At 38.6% G+C, this 18,670-nt stretch overlaps 2 protein-coding genes across 5 annotated transcripts; one reads left to right on the plus strand and one right to left on the minus strand.

Annotated features, from left to right (window-relative positions):
* Positions 1-45: 45 nt before the first annotated feature.
* hdhd2 (haloacid dehalogenase-like hydrolase domain containing 2) lies at positions 46-4,115 on the plus strand. Of its 4 annotated transcripts, none has more exons than XM_041970954.1 (9): positions 46-104; positions 1,743-1,866; positions 2,063-2,165; positions 2,335-2,440; positions 2,727-2,811; positions 3,031-3,196; positions 3,351-3,401; positions 3,633-3,696; positions 3,936-4,115. In XM_041970954.1, exons 2-9 carry the CDS (start codon positions 1,766-1,768, stop codon positions 4,037-4,039), a joined length of 780 nt encoding a protein of 259 aa, XP_041826888.1. In that variant the 5' UTR covers positions 46-104; positions 1,743-1,765; the 3' UTR covers positions 4,040-4,115. The 4 variants fall into 4 exon arrangements, with proteins under 4 accessions (XP_041826888.1, XP_041826889.1, XP_041826890.1 ...); XM_041970955.1 differs by having other exon boundaries at positions 1,757-1,866; XM_041970956.1 differs by lacking the exon at positions 46-104 and having other exon boundaries at positions 111-1,866; positions 2,032-2,165.
* Positions 4,116-8,664: 4,549 nt separating this feature from the next.
* On the minus strand, positions 8,665-12,661 carry LOC121630067 (sigma non-opioid intracellular receptor 1-like). Its single transcript, XM_041970112.1, has 5 exons — positions 12,236-12,661; positions 11,375-11,426; positions 10,614-10,762; positions 10,390-10,482; positions 8,665-10,285 (listed from the first exon to the last, which is right to left on the minus strand). The coding sequence occupies exons 1-5, from the start codon at positions 12,378-12,380 to the stop codon at positions 10,056-10,058; spliced, it is 669 nt and encodes a 222-aa protein (XP_041826046.1). The 5' UTR covers positions 12,381-12,661; the 3' UTR covers positions 8,665-10,055.
* Positions 12,662-18,670: the final 6,009 nt, after the last annotated feature.

Here is an 18,670-nt window from a genome sequence, read left to right on the forward strand (position 1 = left end):
TAAAGGTTGAGCTGCAGGGGGCAGCAGCGAGCTCGAGTGACCAAACCTCTTTTTACCGGCGAAGAAGAAACGTTAACAGGAAGAGCGGCAGAAAGCTGTGAAAGGTTAGCATTGACTTTCTAAGTGTTCAGGTCGTTGTATTAGCTAAGTCTTTGTAATTTCAAAGAAAAGTATTTTGTGTTAAAGTAGTAAAATCAGAAGAAGTGTTAGATAAAAACGACCAGCTACGTGACATTAATTTTAGCTGCTAGCATTCAAATCTCAAAAGCTCCAGTCATTTATAATAGAGCATCCTGTGACTAACGTTAGTAAACACGGCTGTTTTCTATGAATCTGTAGCACACGTGAGAAACACAAGCTGGAATGAATGATTATTACATAATTACAGTTGATTATAGTGATAAATTGTGCAGCCTTTCCAGTTTAGCCAGTAACAATATAGAGTTCAGTTTTATGTCTCATAAATCCTACATTTATCTAGAGGAAATAATTATGTGGGTTAATTTGTTCAAAGAGAAATATTAGATGGATGTTTTTGACAGCAAAACATATATACATTGCCTTAGCTGCAAGAAAGTAGTTTGCACGTTTGAATAAGAACAGAAGGACCAACAAAAATGTTATAGAAAAGTTTTATTGTGACAAATAAATAACAACTCGATTAATAAAATAACCAATTTCTCATAAACCATTTTATTAACAGCAACACTTCTAAAGAAAAAAAGTGACAAAAATTACTATATATGTGTGTGTGTGTGTGTGTGTGTGTGTGTGTGTAAATAAACCCTCCTTTGTGGGGTTTGTGACTGTTTGCTCCCTCCATTAAAAACCGTCAAATATCCTGAATAAATACATCTACAGGGCTTATTAACAAGTGTCACAACTTTATTTTTAACTTGCCAAAAGAGTGATACAAAAACATTTGTTAGTTAGAGAACTGTGAAGCTTGTAAAGTCACAGTTAAATATCCATTTACTGCCCCTTCACCACAAACAATGTAAGCTTATTAGTTTGGCATTTCCTGACATTTCAGTTTTTTGCTTTAATTTATTCAGAGATAAACACAAATAAAAGATACTGTCCATAATCCACAGACTGTGCGTGTGCTGTCCTGAGTGGGTATTAAGAGTATTAATTGTACCCTCACATTGATAACTACATGACAGAAATCCAAGCATATCTAAATAATAGGGGATCATGGTCTGAAAATCAATAACCAATAAGTTAAAATCCCCAAATCTGTATTCTAGGCAGAAACCCACACATGTGACTATGCCAGTAAGCCTCTCAGTCTGTCCTGATGTAGGTTTGATCAACACAGTAATCTGATAAATTCTGACATTACCGATGTGAATTATGATTATGAGCATATTATCTCTGATGTAATAAATTATTATGGAAAAATAAGCTTTTTTAAAACTGAGTAAAGCTGTTTGTAGCAGACCCAGGTCGCTTTTAACTGTTTGGAAATCAGCATGTCAAAGTCTAATCTGCCATTATCTGTAATCTAAAATGAAGAACAAAAAAAACTCCATTGATGAAGTTAAGTATTTAGAGCTGTAATCATCAGTCATCTTGCGAGGACTTGTGAATTTGTTTAGGTTACAAATTGGTTTTAAGACTTTGAATTCTAGGATATTATGATGGAAAATTTCTTTTTACAGCTTTCTGATATTTTATGGACCAGATTGTAATTGCACAGAGAATAATAAATAAATGGATAAAGCTGCAGCTTTTGTTAGTGTCGCCTCTGCAGGCCTCCAGCATGGCGGGCAGACGGGCTCTGAAGGCTGTGCTCATTGACCTGAGCGGAACTCTACATATAGAGGACACAGCAGTGCCAGGGGCGCAGGACGCCCTCAACAGGTAGAAACTGTTTCTTTAAGACTGGGGTTTAAAATCACCAATTTACATTTGTGGCCTTGAACCAAAGTGTATGTAGTTTTATCATTATTTTAAAAAATGTTCTATTGATATTACATTAGCTATTAAGCAGATTAATATAAAATGCAAATGTGCTTTTAATTGCAGGATGTATGCTTGTGTGTTCTGGTGCCATCAGGTTACGACAGGCATCTGTAGCTGTCAAGTTTGTGACCAACACAACCAAAGAGAGTAAAAGGAACTTACTGGAACGACTGCAACGCCTCAACTTTGACCTCCAGGTCTTTTTGTCTTGTTAAATCAATTTAAAATGAGCTTTATAAGGAAATGTCTGTCTGAACTTTCAAAAGTTGCAAATAAAGATGCAGATAAATCACCTTCTCTGACTGACTTGACATGATTCTGCAGCTCTGCATTTCTTAACTTTGTTTGTAATGCTTTGTTCTTCAGGAAAAAGAGATTTTCACATCTCTGAGTGCAGCGAGGAGCCTTTTGGAGCAGAACCAACACAGACCTCTGCTGCTGGTGGAGGACAGCGCCCTGGAAGACTTCAGTGGTACTAACTTCATGTTTTTGTGAGACAGAACGAAGAAGACCTGGCTACATGTCTTTTTTTGCTGTTGATTTAGTTATTGATTTTATTATTCTTATAAAGTCAAGTAAGCATTTAGTTTCTGAGAAGCAACTTTTAAATGCTGAAATGACAAGAATTCAAATTGGTCATGTTTTCTGTCCCACAGCAGATAAAAACCAGCAGAGCAGCATTCTGTGATAATTAACCAGTAACTGGCTTAAAATGATAATATGAGTAAAACTTAGACGTGATGTCCTTCCATCTGCAGGTATCGACACATCAGAGCCAAACGCTGTCGTCGTTGGACTTGCTCCTGATCATTTCAACTACCAAGCGCTCAACAAGGCTTTTAGGTGGGAAAATCTTAGATTATCTTCATATTTGTATATTTTTGCCTGATAATTTTATTTTATTTACATCAGATTTTCAGCTTGATCATTTTAAATTTCCAGGATTAATTTGCCATGAAATTTCCCTTTTGCAAAATTTAGATTTTTTTTGTAAAACTAACATCTCAACTTTGATTTATTGATTAATTTCTACTTAATTTCTTTATCTGTAATTCTCCCTAGAATGATTCTGGATGGAGCTCCCCTCATCGCCATTCATAAGGCTCGCTACTACAAACGGAAGGATGGCTTGGCCCTCGGTCCTGGGCCCTTTGTGACAGGACTGGAGTACGCCACAGACTGTACAGCTACTGTTGTGGGAAAGCCAGAAAAGACATTTTTTACACAGGTCTTTTTTTCTTTTTTAAATAAACATTACTTTTACTGTACTTTTAATGTTTCTTTTTGTATTAATCTAAATTAGTACACTTGTTTTTGAAGCTACCGATTAACCTCTAAATGCAGCTTCTCCTCTTTTTCTGATGGTTGTCTGCTTCAAATAGGCCCTGTCTGATTTAGGATGTAGTCCCAGTGAAGCTGTGATGATTGGAGATGTGAGTAAATATAAAGCTGTGTCTGAGCAGCAAATTCCTTTTCATTATGTTTCTGTACTCGTACACAACAGAGTGGCTCTTTTCCTGTACTCAGAGAGGTTTCAAGCCAATGTCACTGACATTTTGTTGAAAAGCCTACAACTTCTACTGATTTTTAAAAGCATTAATCAGCTCCTTCTGTTCACTCCACCCAAAATAGAAGTAAACATTGATCACTGGTTCATTCTACAGGATGCCAGAGATGATGTTGGTGGGGCTCAGAACGCAGGAATGTTGGGTATTCTGGTCAGAACTGGTGAGTTAACTTCATCTTTCTGTTTGCTTATTTATAGAAGGTGGAGGATTGATGATAAGTAAGAGCTCCTCACTATAATCACTACCCAACACCCTCCTTCATCCTCCATCTTCCTCTTCTACTTTTATATCTTCGCAGTATCCTAGCGTTATATTATCCCCCTTTGGAATTTGTCAAAACAAGTACTTATGCTTTTTTTTGACTAATGATATCTAATCTTTTCTGCTGTCATCTTTCAGGTAAATACAGACAAGGTGATGAAAATAAAATAGACCCACCCCCTCATCTGACATGTGACAGTTTTCCAGATGCCATTGAACACATCCTGCAGAATCTGCTATAAGCTACAATTATCAACAACCTGCTACAGTTCCATCCATGTATAGTGAAACCTTGAATAAAGCAAACTTGTCTTTATTGCAGCGTAGTGACAAGAAAAGTTGTCACTATGGAAGAAAGCTTGTCGCAATAAAATGTATTATTCCATTTTTATTTAATTAAACACAAAAAAACATTATAAATGCAGATTTTTAATGTTATTTCTTTTTTTTTAAGGTCATGAAAATTTGTTCAGGTTTATAAAACAGTGGCATGGGTTCAGGGGATTAATATTTATGAGGTTAAAAGTTGTTTTAGCATAGCTGTGCTTTGTGTACTATTACTTCCTTTCTGCATGTCACAGCAGTCTGTTTGAAAGCTATTAAAACCTACAATGCTTCTACTGGCAATAATATGGAGCAAATAAACAAAGCTTAGGAATAAAATCTTAAAATTGATTTATTGTACAACTTTTTTCCCCAACTAAGTGTAAGTGCAGAAGATGACAATAATGGCAGTAAGAAGTTATTATTCAGAGTTGATAGTTTAAAATCTTTATGTATGAACCTCAGATAGATTTGTACTCTCTCTCTCTCAGGCTGTAAATTTGTCCATCAGGTTTGGGGCTGACAGCTTGGTGTGTGTAATCGCTGTTGTTACAGCCACAGTGGCTGGCAGGTCAGTGTTTTCTGTGGAAGAGAATCACAGTAAGGCTGAAGTGTTGGAGTTTGTCAGTAAAACTACAGGAAGTTTTAAATAAAATACATATTTCAGATAGAGTGGATTTTTTTTAGAAAAATATGTGATATGTAACAGGGATTAAAAGAAATTGGGTTCCTATCAATTTAATAGACTCACAAAGATGCTGTCATGAGTGGAAATTGTTGTACAGTATGTGTGTGTATGGTAAGTTAAGATGTTACTGAAGCAGGTTGGATTCAGCAAGTACAGACACTAGATCTAATCTGAACTAAAATTTTCTGATTCCTCTCATACTACCTAAAGACATTAGTCTTCTGTTAAATCACTTTTTACTAATTTGGCAAGGCAGCGCTGTTCTTCTAAACTCAGCAGCAGCATTTACTGCACCTGGTGGCTAGTTTTACTCGCTCATCTCTGACTCCAGCTCAAACAAAACCTTAGAGCAGCAAGTGCTTCCAGGTAAAATGACTGCAAACAGCAAAGAATGCTGGAACGAAGGAGAACAAAAAGTTGAATCAGCAGATTGGGCTGTTTTATAAGAGAGGCGCATGAAATACAAATAAAGCCTTCAGTAAATCACATTAAAGTTGAATATATTTGCTTTCTAAAACAACTGTTAAGCTGGCCAATCGCAAGCTGAGCTGTGTGCAAAGAAAACCATTCAGCCTCGTGAAAAGCTGAGTCAGTGCTACAAATACCACATAGCAGCAATTAGTCTGAATTTCAGATGGCAAATGGGCTGAGTCTAATCATCCAGTTGACCTTATACCCCAGAGAATGAATTATAATGGAGACAAAAGTTAGGGGGGTTGTGGAATGGTGGTAGGACAATGTTATTCAATAAAGCAAGCCATCAGAATATATACACAAAGATGGAAACATCGGTCCTCATCTTTGTCTGGAAATGTCACAAGAATGCAGACAACCTGATTTGTTGTCATCATATCCATGAGAAAGGTCTGGATGATGATGATAAAAGCATGTTTTCTATCTGTGTATGTGTGTAGCTGTTATCTATAGAGGCTAAATTGGGTGAATGGGGCTGTGTATAATAAATTCTACATGGCATTCCTTATACGTCCCTGTCTGTCTATCCATCTGTATATTTGTGTTGCCATAGGATCCCAGATATAGATTTAATGTCAGTCTAATAGACTGGCCTGACCCTGCTGGCCTCCTTCTCTTAAAGCCCTTTAAAGGAGATGTATTCAGAATCGAAGATGGAGGACTGACGCTGAAATACCATCGCACTCATGTGGCAGCCACACCGTAATGGGATAAACGACGACCTCTTTGACTAATCACTTGGCATCCTCCAGACCGATGATATCCTCCCACCAAACTGTTGGGCTGTGCAAATAGATGTCCTTTAGGGGTGAACACACACACAAGCACAAAGAGTGAAGGATGCACGTGAAAGAAAATGTCCTGGTGCGATTAGGCTTGCGTAAATAGGTGTCCTTTAGAATGAAACATCAGATAAGTGAAACAAATAGAATATAGGCCTTCATTAATGCAGCAGATCAATGCATTCACAACAAAGCTCTTTGTTGCACTCTAGTGGAGATAGTGAGTGTTACAGGTAAAAATATTTTTCACATTTTTACATCATGTCCTGTAACACTGGTTAGGTTCCTATGCAGTATCAGGCTGTTTTTTTTTGGGGGGGGGGGGGCTTTTGTTTTCAGTGGGCATCCCCTGCACCTTGTTGTGTGTAACACCCTGCTAAGTATTTAAGCTATTTCTCTCATCTCACAGCCCACTGGAGAAAAAAAATGCTAAGGGTTTCAGCAGACCCTCCTGCAAAATAAAATGCTTGTTGGCAAACTTGAAACATCACAACTGATCTTGAATTGGATTTAGTTCAGGAATCACTTCTCCAGTTTGGAGTGACCACAGGTACTACTGTTGCCTCCACCTTCCAGGCTTTCTCCAGCTCTTCCTTGAGTCCTTGGTATTCCTTCAGTTTCTTGTGTTCCTTTTTCCTGACATTTCCATCGTTGGGGAGGCTACATCGATCACTATGGCTTTCCTTAGCTGCTTATCTATGATCACAATGTGAGGTTGGTTATCCACCACCATTTTGTCGGTCTGTATCTGAATGTTGCACAGGATCTTAGCTCTCTTATCTTTAACCACCTTGAGAGGTGTTTCCCATTGTGACCTAAGGGTCTCCAGTCCATATTCTGCACAGATGTTTCTGTACACTATGCCGGTTACTTGGTTATGGCATTCCATGTATTATTTGCCTGCCTGCACAACCTGCACAGCCTGCACCTGGATTCCTGCCTGTTGTGGTAGATCTGGGCCTCGGTTACTCTGGTACTCAAGACTTGCTCCTGTGCTGCCATGATTAGCGTCTCTGTGCTGTCCTTTAGTCCAGCCCTCTCTAACCATTGGTAGGACTTGTTCATATCCGCAACTTCAGCTATCTGTCGGTTGTACATCCCATGCAGAGGCTTGTCCTCCCATGATGGTTCCTCCATTTCATTCCACTCCAGGTTCCATTGCCTGAGACATTCACTCAGTGCTTCACCCATTCAGGGTGGGACCCATCCTTCAGTAGTTGGTTTATTTGTGCCATTATGCGCTCATGGAGTGAAGTTATCATCTTTAACCAGTAGGTGTGGATCATGTCTGGGACAGGTGCTGTCCAGTTATTGATGCCTGCGAGTCTTGGTTGGATGTCTGCCACCATTATGGTTACTGGACTTTGTTCAGGGAGGGAGCTGTGGTCCACCACCACAGTGCTACACTGTTATGTGATGCGGCCTTCTCAGCTGACCCACTTTGAGACCGAATCTGATGACTCTGACTCCAGAGAAGCAGAGAATGAGATAATTCAGGATAATAATATCAATACATAAGGTTTTTGTATAGTTATCAAGGTGGTCTTGTCTTCATATTTATGCTTTTCTATGTACACTGGTGGCATCTTAATGGTTGTGTTTCTAGACTGTTGGTGTGAAATGAGATCACAGCTGAACAGGATCTCCTGAGGACAAATTACAGGAGCTAGAATAGGGACATATGTTTTATGACTTGTATCTCCACATTTGTAACATGCACCCATGTTTTGTAACCTACAAGTATGTATTAAATCTGCAGGTCAGAAAATACAAGTACAAGTAATTTTGACCCTTATCCATTCATTGCTCTTCCTTAGTCCTCTTTATCCCCCATCCAAAACAGCTCTCCTCCTCTCAGTCTTCAATTATGAGACATCCCATATGAGCCAATCAGAGGAGCTTCAAATATATCCATAATCTCCTCATTACCAGCCAATACCTTTAATAAACCAGCAGACTCCATTTGTCGCAATATGGTGCTGAAACTTGCCATTTAAGCTCTCTACAATAGGGTAATATAACAAACCGATGCCAATGCACAAAAAAGCAAACGTCAAACACAGATGATGTGCATGTAGACATTAACAGAAGCATGAATACTCATACACCTCTATGCAAACACAAGACAGTGGACACACCCATAGAAATTCACACTTTTTTTCATTGGGCCTCTGTTCTAAACACAACAAATCTGGCAGGCTGTACCCTCTTGACATTTACAGGCTCAGGCCTGATGTGCCTGTCTTTGGCTCGCCTGCTCTACTGAATATGCCATCTGTTCACGAGACCTCCTTCCACCTTCCAGGAACTCCTACCTCTCACTTGTGTGTCAGCTTTCACCCATCTATTGTTTAAGACCTTATATTCTCTGCTTTGATTTGATTGTTCTGAAAGCTAAATGCATCTGTGATGGATAATTTACTCCAATCAGAATTAATCATTACAATGTATGTCAAATTTGTCAGGTTATGTGATAAGAGACATTTCAGTATTTTTTAGTCCCACTAGGCTTACTTAAAGATGGTTGCATAGTCATTATGAATAATTATACAAATCAAATATCTGTAACAATAATGAGAACAGGCTTGACTTTATTTCCAAAACATTTATTTCACCTGGCATTGTCAGTTTCAATCTTTACTCAGTAAATTGCACATAAAGTACAATTACTTTACACACTGCTGTTTGTAGAGTAATAAAACCATGGTTATGGTTCAGCTGTAGTAATGGCAGCAGTAGAGGTTTGCTTTTACAGCAGGATTTCAAAAGTTAAACACATTTATTATCTATAAAATATGAAGCTGTGGACATGTGTTTTGTTTTCCTTTCCTTTTTTCTGGAGGGCTACAGCAAAAATCAACGTGACACCTTAAGGTGTTGAAGTGAAGGAGCTCAGTTTTTCAGCCCTTCTCCTCATTCCCACTCTTTCCAACATTGTTTGAATTAAAACCACCAAGTTTACACATTCATTAAACCGATTAGCTATACATAAGAAAAAGAATTACACAAACATTCACTTTCTGTGAAAACTGTTTGGCTCAACATGATGTGCAAATTTACAGTGTTAAATTTTGAAAAACATTTTTTAAAAAACCCTGGGGGCCAAAAATAAAACAAAACTAACTAACTAACAAAACAAACAAAAAAAACCCTGAGGGGTGTTAAAAAAAATCAACACTTATGGACTGATACTGAATTTTTAGACCTTAAATCCAAACAATACGGGTGAGTGAGAGAGAAAAAAATAGTTAAAATTGCACTACTAACATCTGCTGGTGCACAGTAGCTCTGCAGGAGATGAGCATGTACCATGGTGGCTGCTACAACATCAAGATTTCTCACAGGTTTTAAACATTTTCTAAGGAACATATAGTGCAATGAGGTCAGATGAAAGTGGTGAATGATGCCAAAATCTTTGGAGAAAACATGTTTCTTCAATTCTGCTGGTTTCTGAAGCTGGTAAAAAGATTTATCACTCATAAAACTAAACTGATGAGCATTTTTATAGCAACTCCAAAGGCATATACATACAAAATTAGCGTCTAATAAGAAAATAATGGGGGTTTTTTTCGGTTTAAAGAGCCACATAAAACATTGCATATTCTTTTGTAAAAGTTCTGTCCACAAATGTGATGTGAAAAACAAACATTTTGAAGAGAATCTGTAAGGCCTCAAATCTTGAGACTAGATCCTAAAATAATATAGATTATAGACCTGGGTGACTATATAGGCAGTCTGAGCTCTCACATGGATGTTGAAAGAAGTAAAAAAAAGTCTTATTGCCAAACTCACAATAAAATGTTTCAATGGAAATTTTAAGACAGATTTAAACATTTGTGTATAGCCTAAACTTTAATGAGGACAAGAACAATTGATGCAAATCAGATTGTCAAAAATTACAGATAAAAATCAATCATCCACTCCACAGGACTTGTGGGGGGTGATTAGATGTCATTGTCAGTGTGCAAGTATCTCATCCCCTACTGCACCTTAGAAAACTCCAGCCTCTGTAAGTAGTGTACCGGTCTTGAGGAGCAGACCCTTCATGTAAATACGTAGAGTATAGTACATGGTGAGGAAGTCCTGGGTGCTGAACATGGTGTCTGCTAGAGCAAAGCCCAGCGTGGAAGGAACGAAGCCTCGGCCATACTGAACCATCCAAGTCCCTGCACTCCACTGCACCGATGTGGCTTCTCCTGCTCCGTGTACAACGGTGTCACCTGTGGGAGTACAGGTGGATGTACAAGAGGAGAAATGATTGAATCATTAGGAAATAATTTACATAAAAATGTAAACTGCTGATTAAAATGTCTTAGTGCTTTACCAGGATGGTATATTTCACTCTTGGTAGTACCCTCCTTCCACTGTCTGAATGTGCCAGAGATGATGGTGTCAGAGATGTCAACCCAGTACCGACCTGTCAGAAGCAGGAAGAGGTAAAGTTTGCTAAAGTGAATGGTTACTAAATCCTAACAGGCTAATTGAAAATGCACCAAAGCAAAGGCAAGGTTAAGGCTACTTTAGATGTTAGATGTTTAGCTTCTTCACCTGAATGTCCACCTGTATCCACTGCAGTACCAAACAGCATCAAGTACTCTGTGAGAGAGGCATGGAGGACACACATGGAGCCCATCGAGCCTCCAGTATTCACAAACACCCACTGCAGGTCCTCATCAGGCAGGATGTGACCAGGATACCTTGACCAGAGACATACAGAGTTGCCATGACAAAATGTCTGACAAAATGTCAATGCTAAAACAGAAATTTTTTGTGTTTGATACAAGAATATATAGATGTTTAATGTGGCTAAGTAACATGCCCTAAAATTCAGAGTTAGAAAGGTTTGTCACTTCGTTTCACTGCATTTTAAAGCTAAATCAGTCTTTCCTGAAACACTGAGAAATGCCTTAATGTTGGGATTTCAGCACAGGAATCACTTTGAGGATAGAGAACTGTTATCCATGAGAAGCTGGTATTGTTCTCACCATACATATAAATCAAATTACTCCACTTAACACAATGCCGCAATAGTTAAGTGATTAACGACTTTTCACAAATGGCAATAATTTGGGGAATTCATTAAAGAAAACTGCAAAATATCCACTCATTCCTTCCTAATTTGAGGGTCTGAGAGTAAAGTAATACAAAGAGAACTCATGAGGGCCAGTTTTCAGGTATCACACTAGAAGCAAGTTTACAAGATGGATTCTCAACCTGACTAAAAATGCATCCACTCAGTAGTTGTTGACATTACAAAGGAGCATAAATAAGTCTGGGATTGAGCCAACAGTGTCTGGAAATGTTATTACCTCTTTCTGAGCTCCACCACTACTTCGGAGAAAGTCTGCTCATGGTCCTGTCCTGAGAACAGACACATTTGAACACCAGGGTGTTTAAAATAAGTTGGGTAACATAATTTGGTGCTACCGTAGTTCATATAGAATCTGAGTGAACTGTAGGCTGACATAGCCTCCTAAGACCCGGCAATTCATTTTTTTCCTCTGTGCAGGACATGAGTCTCAGATCTCTAAGTCAAGTATTATTTATATTATGTATGTGATTGCTACTTTCCTTTAAGAAAACATCCCTACCTCTCTTCTGATGCCCCTGTTGTGGGGGTGTGGCCAACACAGCACATGCACTGTCTTTTTAAATGGATGGAATTTCAATTTTCATGTTTTACAGCCAGAGAGAGAAGTCAACAATTTTTGACAGATATCTTGTTCCTGTTAATAAAAATCAAGGTTTTTATTTAGTATGAAAATCTTTCATACTAAGTTCAACACTCGAAGGACGAGTCTGACCCTGAACCTGATTCTGAGCCAGGATAAAGGGGATAATAACAATTGTATGCTATAATCACGAGTAATGTGCAAGATAGGGTTGGGAAGTTCATTAGTATTACTGTGCGTAAAAATGGGAACAGAAAGAAATTCATACAAAAATGAATTCACTATTATAATTGCACCATTACAATGTTTATTAAGCAAGACCCGATGTCCCCTACAAGGGACAGTCCATAAAAAATTAACATTGCTTTTAAAAAGAAAATGTTGCAACATGTTTCTTGTAACCACAATACTTGAACTGTCAAAAAATGATTAAGAAAGGACCCCCCCCCCCCCCAATAAGTTGATTTACATGTAAAAATCCCGCACTGACAAACTCACCTGCATATTGTTTGGCCAACTTGGCAATATCTTCTTTGTTGAAAACGTACTGTTTGTCTGCCCTCCAATTCCGCAGCAGCAGCACGACCAGGACGGTGATTGTGGCGACCCCGAGTAGTCTTGAAGTGATTTTAACAACGGACATGATCGAAACACACAAAGACACGATGGCAGACTTGGCTACACGCGTGTATAGGAGCTGGCCAGAGCCGACGATATATTCAGAGTCGCGGCAAACTGGCTGAGGAGGGGAGGGGGTGGAGGGGATAGGTAGGGAGGGAGTTGTTCGTTGTTTGTTTTGGTTTTTTTGTTGTTTTTTTTTTAACCAGCATTAAGGCACTTAAATAGTTGTCCACAATGTATCTTTTAAAGGATGAAAAGGTGTGATTTCTATTACCCATTTACATGTGTGGATGAAGAATTTGGCAAGAATCAGCAAGTTATTAAGTACAAAATCCTTCGTTTTATCTTTAAGAGCAGCACCAAAAGTCGTGTTCTCTCTTGTCAGGGGTTGAGGAAGTAAGAGTTTTGTTGACAACCAGTCTTGCCGGTTTTTCCAGAAGGTTTCAGATTGTACACAATAAAATAACAAGTGCTCTGTTGTTTTAATAGCATTGTTACAAAATGGGCAGGTAGTATTTTCCAGGTTAAATCACTTCCTAAATAATTCTCTGGAAAAATATTGTTGAGGATCTTAAAATGAACTTCTTTAACCTTGGGGCTTAATGGATATGTGAGAGAAATTGTTCTCCATTTTTTGACCTCCGAATCAGAAAATATTTGAATGATGGAATTTTTATTCGGCTGGGTGGGGAAAAGTTGATCTGTTATGTACCGTCGAGTTAATTTGTTACACTTATCTAAGAAATCAACATGTAACTGAGGTACTGGTAACTGAAGTTCCGGGATTTGAATGTTCATATTTTGAATAAGTAGCTTCTCAGAGAGCAAAAATCATTTGGCCCGGATCCGGCCCAGAGCCCCTTTAAGATCTGGCCCGGATCCATAATGCAAATCCGGCCAGTGTCCTTTAGCACAACGGGCCAGTACCGGTGCGGATCTGTTTTCCCAAATCCGGGCCAGAACTGAACCAGCACTGGGCCAAATGTGGATTCTTAAGTTGCGATTTAGCTCCAGTGCGGCCCAGATCCGGTATGGTTCCGGGCAAACTTTGGGTCCGGATTTGGAAAATTGATCTGTACTGGTATTGGATGGATGTGATGTGGGCTGGATCATTTTTATAGGCACTGAGATCCTATAAAGCAGGGAATTCAAACTCTGGCCCTTGAGGCCAGTGTCCTGCAGGTTTTAGATGCATTCCCACTCCAATTATACAGACTCAAGAGCTTGTTCATTTCTGCATAATAACCCATTAGTCTTAGTCAGGTGTGTGGAAGATGGGAAACATCTAAAACCTACAGGACTGTGGCCATCAAGGACTGGAATTGAAGAGCTCTACAATAAGACAATAACAGCTCTAGCTGTATACATTTTCAGATATCTATCCTTTTATGTACAAAATTTAAAATCTTGTATTACCTTGAAATGAAACATTCTAAAGATACAACTCCAGAAAAAAATGGCTCCGTCTCAGAACTTCTGACATGAAACCATTAAACCACAAATGTTTCATGTATAAATTATATAAGGAAGATCTATGGACAACTGTACTAAAGTTTTTACTGTGTTTCAATAAAAATAACAGTACATTATTATTCTAGTACAACAAGAACAACTTGTTTTTTACAAAAATGCCTCAAGATTTGACTGTTATCAAACTTTATTATTACAATCAAAATAGCAGGACAGGGTACCATAACATTGATCCTGTTATACAGTGAACAAATGCCAGTTTAAGTGCAGGGCTTCCCCTTGAATTTACATTCATTCATTTCTCATCAAACTTGCTGGGGGGGTAGTTACAGTCGCACACTTGAACCTGTGGACAAAGCCAAAGCAAGGGTAACAGTGGTGTTTTCGTCAGTCAATTTCCCATTAAAAAAAAATCTATAAATAAATATATAAAATCAAGACGACTACTCGTAGCATGATCTAATCACTCAGTTGCTTAGTACTGCCTCAGTACGTACGGGTTACTCACCCCCTCCCTCCCGGCTCTCAGCTGCAGCAACTCTGAGCTGAAGCTGCTGCTCTGCTCCGATAGTCTGAGTGTCGCCATATGAATAAATAACAAAGAAAAAATATATTTAGCCAGTTCCTCCACTGTTTATTTTAAAGGTAAACTATGATTTTAGTGTCCGATTCGCTACTTTTTATTACTGCAATTAAGAAAAAGGGCAGAACTCAATAGCAAGTTTCTGCTGAGTTCCAGCCTTTCATTACATTGCTTACTAAAAAGTGGAAAATAGATTTCTGCCATATTTGGGCAGGAAAGAAAAGAAAAAATGAGTTATTAAAAATGAACATGACTGTCGTATTTATTTATTTAGCCCATACTTCACAGTAAAATGGGGAAAAAATGGATAGTTCCAGAAGAAGTTATATTTTAATGCATTTTTAAATAAAAAGTCCAACACATGCAAAATACCAGCTTTGCAAAGTAGTTTTGTCTTTTTGAGGGGGAAGCACATCCAATATGGGAAGACATCTAAGAAGCAAACAATAACTGTATTGGTCATAGTTATTTTTTCTAATGTTGCACTGTTTAAACATTGCACATTTACTCAGTTGCAATTACATTTAATTTCATGTGTGAATTAGAGAAATAATAATAAAAGGTTCCCCTTGGAGATCTGTTGACCTTTCACTTTTGTCCACCATCAAATATATTATGTTAATAGAAATTTTTCAATCAGTTATTTTAGCAGTATGAATCAGTCAGAAATGGGGTGAAGCTTGTGTACACATGTAGATTTCAATGTACTCTCTGGGCAACTGACTCAAATGACTCAAACCTGATTCACTTTGGTGAGTGACTCATTCTGACTCGAGTCAGTAAAAAGAATCAAATATACCACCACTAATTCTGTCCTACGTTCTAATATTGTTTAACAACTAAACTAAGCAACTTTAATATTACAAATGATAACCATCAGATAAAATTTTCCAGATGTGCCCAATGACCCACTGATAGCTTGGTGTACAAGAGGTGTTAACTACTGCAGAATTCAGAGATGATTAAAATGTGCTCTACAAGCATGGAGCATTAACCAGTTATATAAATAGCAACAAGTTATTAATGCTAAGATTTTATAAAATCCATCAATATTGTGTTCACATCAATGATAGAAATCAAACTTAAATGTTCAATTTAGAATTCTTTAAATACACTGGAGCCACTTCAGAAAAGAATAAAGAATAAAATAAAAATTTGGGAACCAGGAGCAGTCGCTCAATGTATTGCCCTGCAAAGCCACATATGAAACATTACCATCATAACAGAGGATGGGAGGAAAAGGCGAAGTGTGGTCAATACACTGCATGCTGTAGGATGTGAATCCAGCTCAGACACGTCTTCATCTGGAAGTAGAAGAAAATATAAATAGTCAGATGACCAGTAATAGTTGAAGGTAGTTTGCAAAGGCCATTGTTATATAATGTACAGTACGCTGCATAGCATGGCTCTTCAGTACTTCATTTTACTAAAATACAGTATTCCTCCCCACTGTGGACAGGAAAAAAGAAGCCAAGCCATACTGTAGCGGACTGTTCCGTGCTTTTTAATAAAAGAAAATCCCTGTAAAAGCCTGTTAGAAGTAAATGTAGCAGTAATGAAATCACACTGTGAAAACTAAGACAATCTGTGAATTTAACACAGTTAATCGGTTCATGCACCTTTTCTCCAACCATCATCAATCATCAAGTTGCAATGTCCATGAACACACATATGACCAAAGCATCCAGGTCACGTCCCCAGCACTCCAAAACAACTTGTTCTCTGTTCCACCTTCTGTTGAGAGAATTATTAATTGTACAAAAACTAATGCTTAAAGAAAATGTTGCTGCAACCGAAATATTTTATAGTGTTTGTGTTAGACATGAAAACTACCTGCCTGGTGCTGTATGTATACGTCCACGCCATTCTAACAAAACTCCTCTGACTAGCTGCCATATGGACACCAGGCCTCTGGAGTAGATGGTCCTCTCTGTGCAGAGAAAAGAGATACCGAATGTTTATAATGTTAAAACTTGCAAAGAAATCATGTATATATACCAGATATAAACATACTTTGGATCAAGTCCCCAGACTAACTACTGCAGCTCATATTGTAGCCGCTCAGGTGATGGTAAGGTGTAGAAAGCTGTTCACATAACAAAGACATGAAAAAAAAAAAAAAAAAAAATTAATTCAGAGCATCCATGGCCTGCACATATATTTCTCATACACATACCACATTTCCTTTCAGTAGCACAAACCCAGATTGGAGTTCTACACTGCTGCAATCACACTTAACTTGTACTTGTCAATTTTATACCGACATCATCACAAAAACACATATTTGTTCATAATGTTTTTTGTGTATAAATTTACCAACCAACCCGAATGACTTTGAATTTGCCCAATTGTCTGAAATCACCTTTTAAGGGAAAATAAAATGCCCTGTTTTTATCTAAAATTATCTGATCTACCAATAGAAAAAACACAAAGCTGTAAAAAAAACCAAAAACAAACAAAAAAAAAAACCCAACTTTTTTTTTAATGATCGCTGGCCTATTAAATCAGAGCATCCTTACATAATCCAAGGTATTATTTAAATTTAACAGTGCACAGTTACAGCAAAAGCCACATTAAAATGAGGATAGCTTCACAAGCTTATCCACACAAATGTCACATTGAGAACAAAGTCAACAGCACCCCTCTTTTGGAACAAACCTTTGGGGAGACAATACCAAATGCTGTTTTGATTAGATAAAAATGATTTAAACCCATTTATTTTTAGGACTGCATTTAAGCATTCAAAGTCTATTGCTTGAAATGCCCCAGCCTTAAAGTCCTTTACCATTTCTGACTTTATATAATGGGCTCAATTTTTCCAGATAAAATTGAAGTTTATCTGATTTATTGCTTTAATGTATTTGTTTGGTATGGCCATTGAGCAAGCAGGGTACATCTTGCCAGTGACTCCATTTTGGTTAAATAGGTTCTGCCAAAGAGTGTCAGATCTCTCTGAAGCCATTTGTTTAATTGAGATTTGCAGGTTTTGATTTTATTTTCTATATTAAGATTTTCTTTCATCTTGATATCTTTAGTTATATGGATTCCAAGATATTTGACTGAGGATTTTATGGGTATTTCGTAAGTTTCTGTAAGTTCTGTATCATGTATCGCCATCAGTTCACATTTTTGAAGGTTTAGTGTTAATCCTGATGCTTTGGAAAACGTGTTGATTAAATTAAGAACACAGGGGATTTGTTCCAAGCTTTTTAGGAAAATGTCTGTCATCAGCAAGTTGACTAATTATAATCTGTTCATCAAAAACTTTCAATTTTTGTAATTCCGAGTTTTTAATTAAGATTGCCATAATCTCAACAGCTATGAATAGAGATGGAGAAATGTTACAACCTTGTTTTCTGTTAATCGTAAATCTCGGAGCGGTACCATGTAGAAGCGCTACTGAGCTTGTTGTATTGTTACAGAGACCTTCTACTACTTTACAAAAAGTTTGTCCAAATCCATAAGTATGCAAAACTTTGAAGAGAAATTGATGCTCCAGCATGTCAAAGGCTTTGTAGAAGTCAAGGAACTCTGTGGGAATGATCTGCAGAACTGAACTGATTTCTGACCCCACAGATATCCTCACTTTGTTGGACCGTGATATTCAGCTCTCACTGGAGCGATTCGCAGCCGAGTGTGAAGCGGCTGGGATGAGAATCAGCACCTCCAAGTCCGAGACCATGGTCCTCAGCCGGAAAAGGGGGGAGTGCTCTCTCCAGGTAGGGTCTTGTTCAAGAGTGAGGGAAGGATGGAGCGGGAGATCAACAGGCGGATCGGTGCGGCGTCTGCAGTGATGCAGACTCTGCATCGGTCTGTCGTGGTGAAGAAAGAGCTGAGCCATAAAGCTCTCGATTTACCGGTCGATCTACGTTCCTACTCTCACCTATGGCCACGAGCTGTGGGTAGTGACCGAAAGAACAAGATCATGACTATATAAGCGGCCGAAATGAGTTTTCTCTGCAGGGTGGCCGGGCTCTCCCTTAGAGATAGGGTAAGAAGCTCGGTAATCCGGGAGGGGCTCAGAGTAGAGCCGCTTCTCCTCCACATTGAGAGGAGCCAGATGAGGTGGCTTGGGCATCTGGTTAGGATGCCTCCTGGACGCCTCCCTGGTGAGGTGTTCCGGGCACGTCCCACCGGAAAGAGGCCCCGGGGAAGACCCAGGACAGGCTGGATGGACTACATCTCTCGGCTGGCCTGGGAACGCCTCGGGATCCCTCCGGATGAGCTGGTGAATGTGGCCGGGGAGAGGGAAGACTGGG

This window comes from Melanotaenia boesemani, chromosome 19 (genome assembly GCF_017639745.1).
Source record: "Melanotaenia boesemani isolate fMelBoe1 chromosome 19, fMelBoe1.pri, whole genome shotgun sequence".
NCBI lineage: Eukaryota > Metazoa > Chordata > Actinopteri > Atheriniformes > Melanotaeniidae > Melanotaenia > Melanotaenia boesemani.

Excerpts from the sequence above, each read along its gene's own strand:
- hdhd2 (XM_041970953.1), top strand. The coding sequence starts at position 1,679 with ATGGACCAGATTGTAATTGCACAGAGAATAATAAATAAATGGATAAAG. Across the intron at positions 2,812-3,030 it reads GCGCTCAACAAGGCTTTTAG|AATGATTCTGGATGGAGCTC; the intron begins GTGGGAAAATCT and ends AATTCTCCCTAG. Across the intron at positions 3,697-3,935 it reads GGGTATTCTGGTCAGAACTG|GTAAATACAGACAAGGTGAT; the intron begins GTGAGTTAACTT and ends GTCATCTTTCAG.
- LOC121630067 (XM_041970112.1), bottom strand. The coding sequence starts at position 12,380 with ATGTCCGTTGTTAAAATCACTTCAAGACTACTCGGGGTCGCCACAATC. Across the intron at positions 11,427-12,235 it reads GTTGGCCAAACAATATGCAG|GACAGGACCATGAGCAGACT; the intron begins GTGAGTTTGTCA and ends GTCTGTTCTCAG. Across the intron at positions 10,286-10,389 it reads GAGTGAAATATACCATCCTG|GTGACACCGTTGTACACGGA; the intron begins GTAAAGCACTAA and ends GTACTCCCACAG.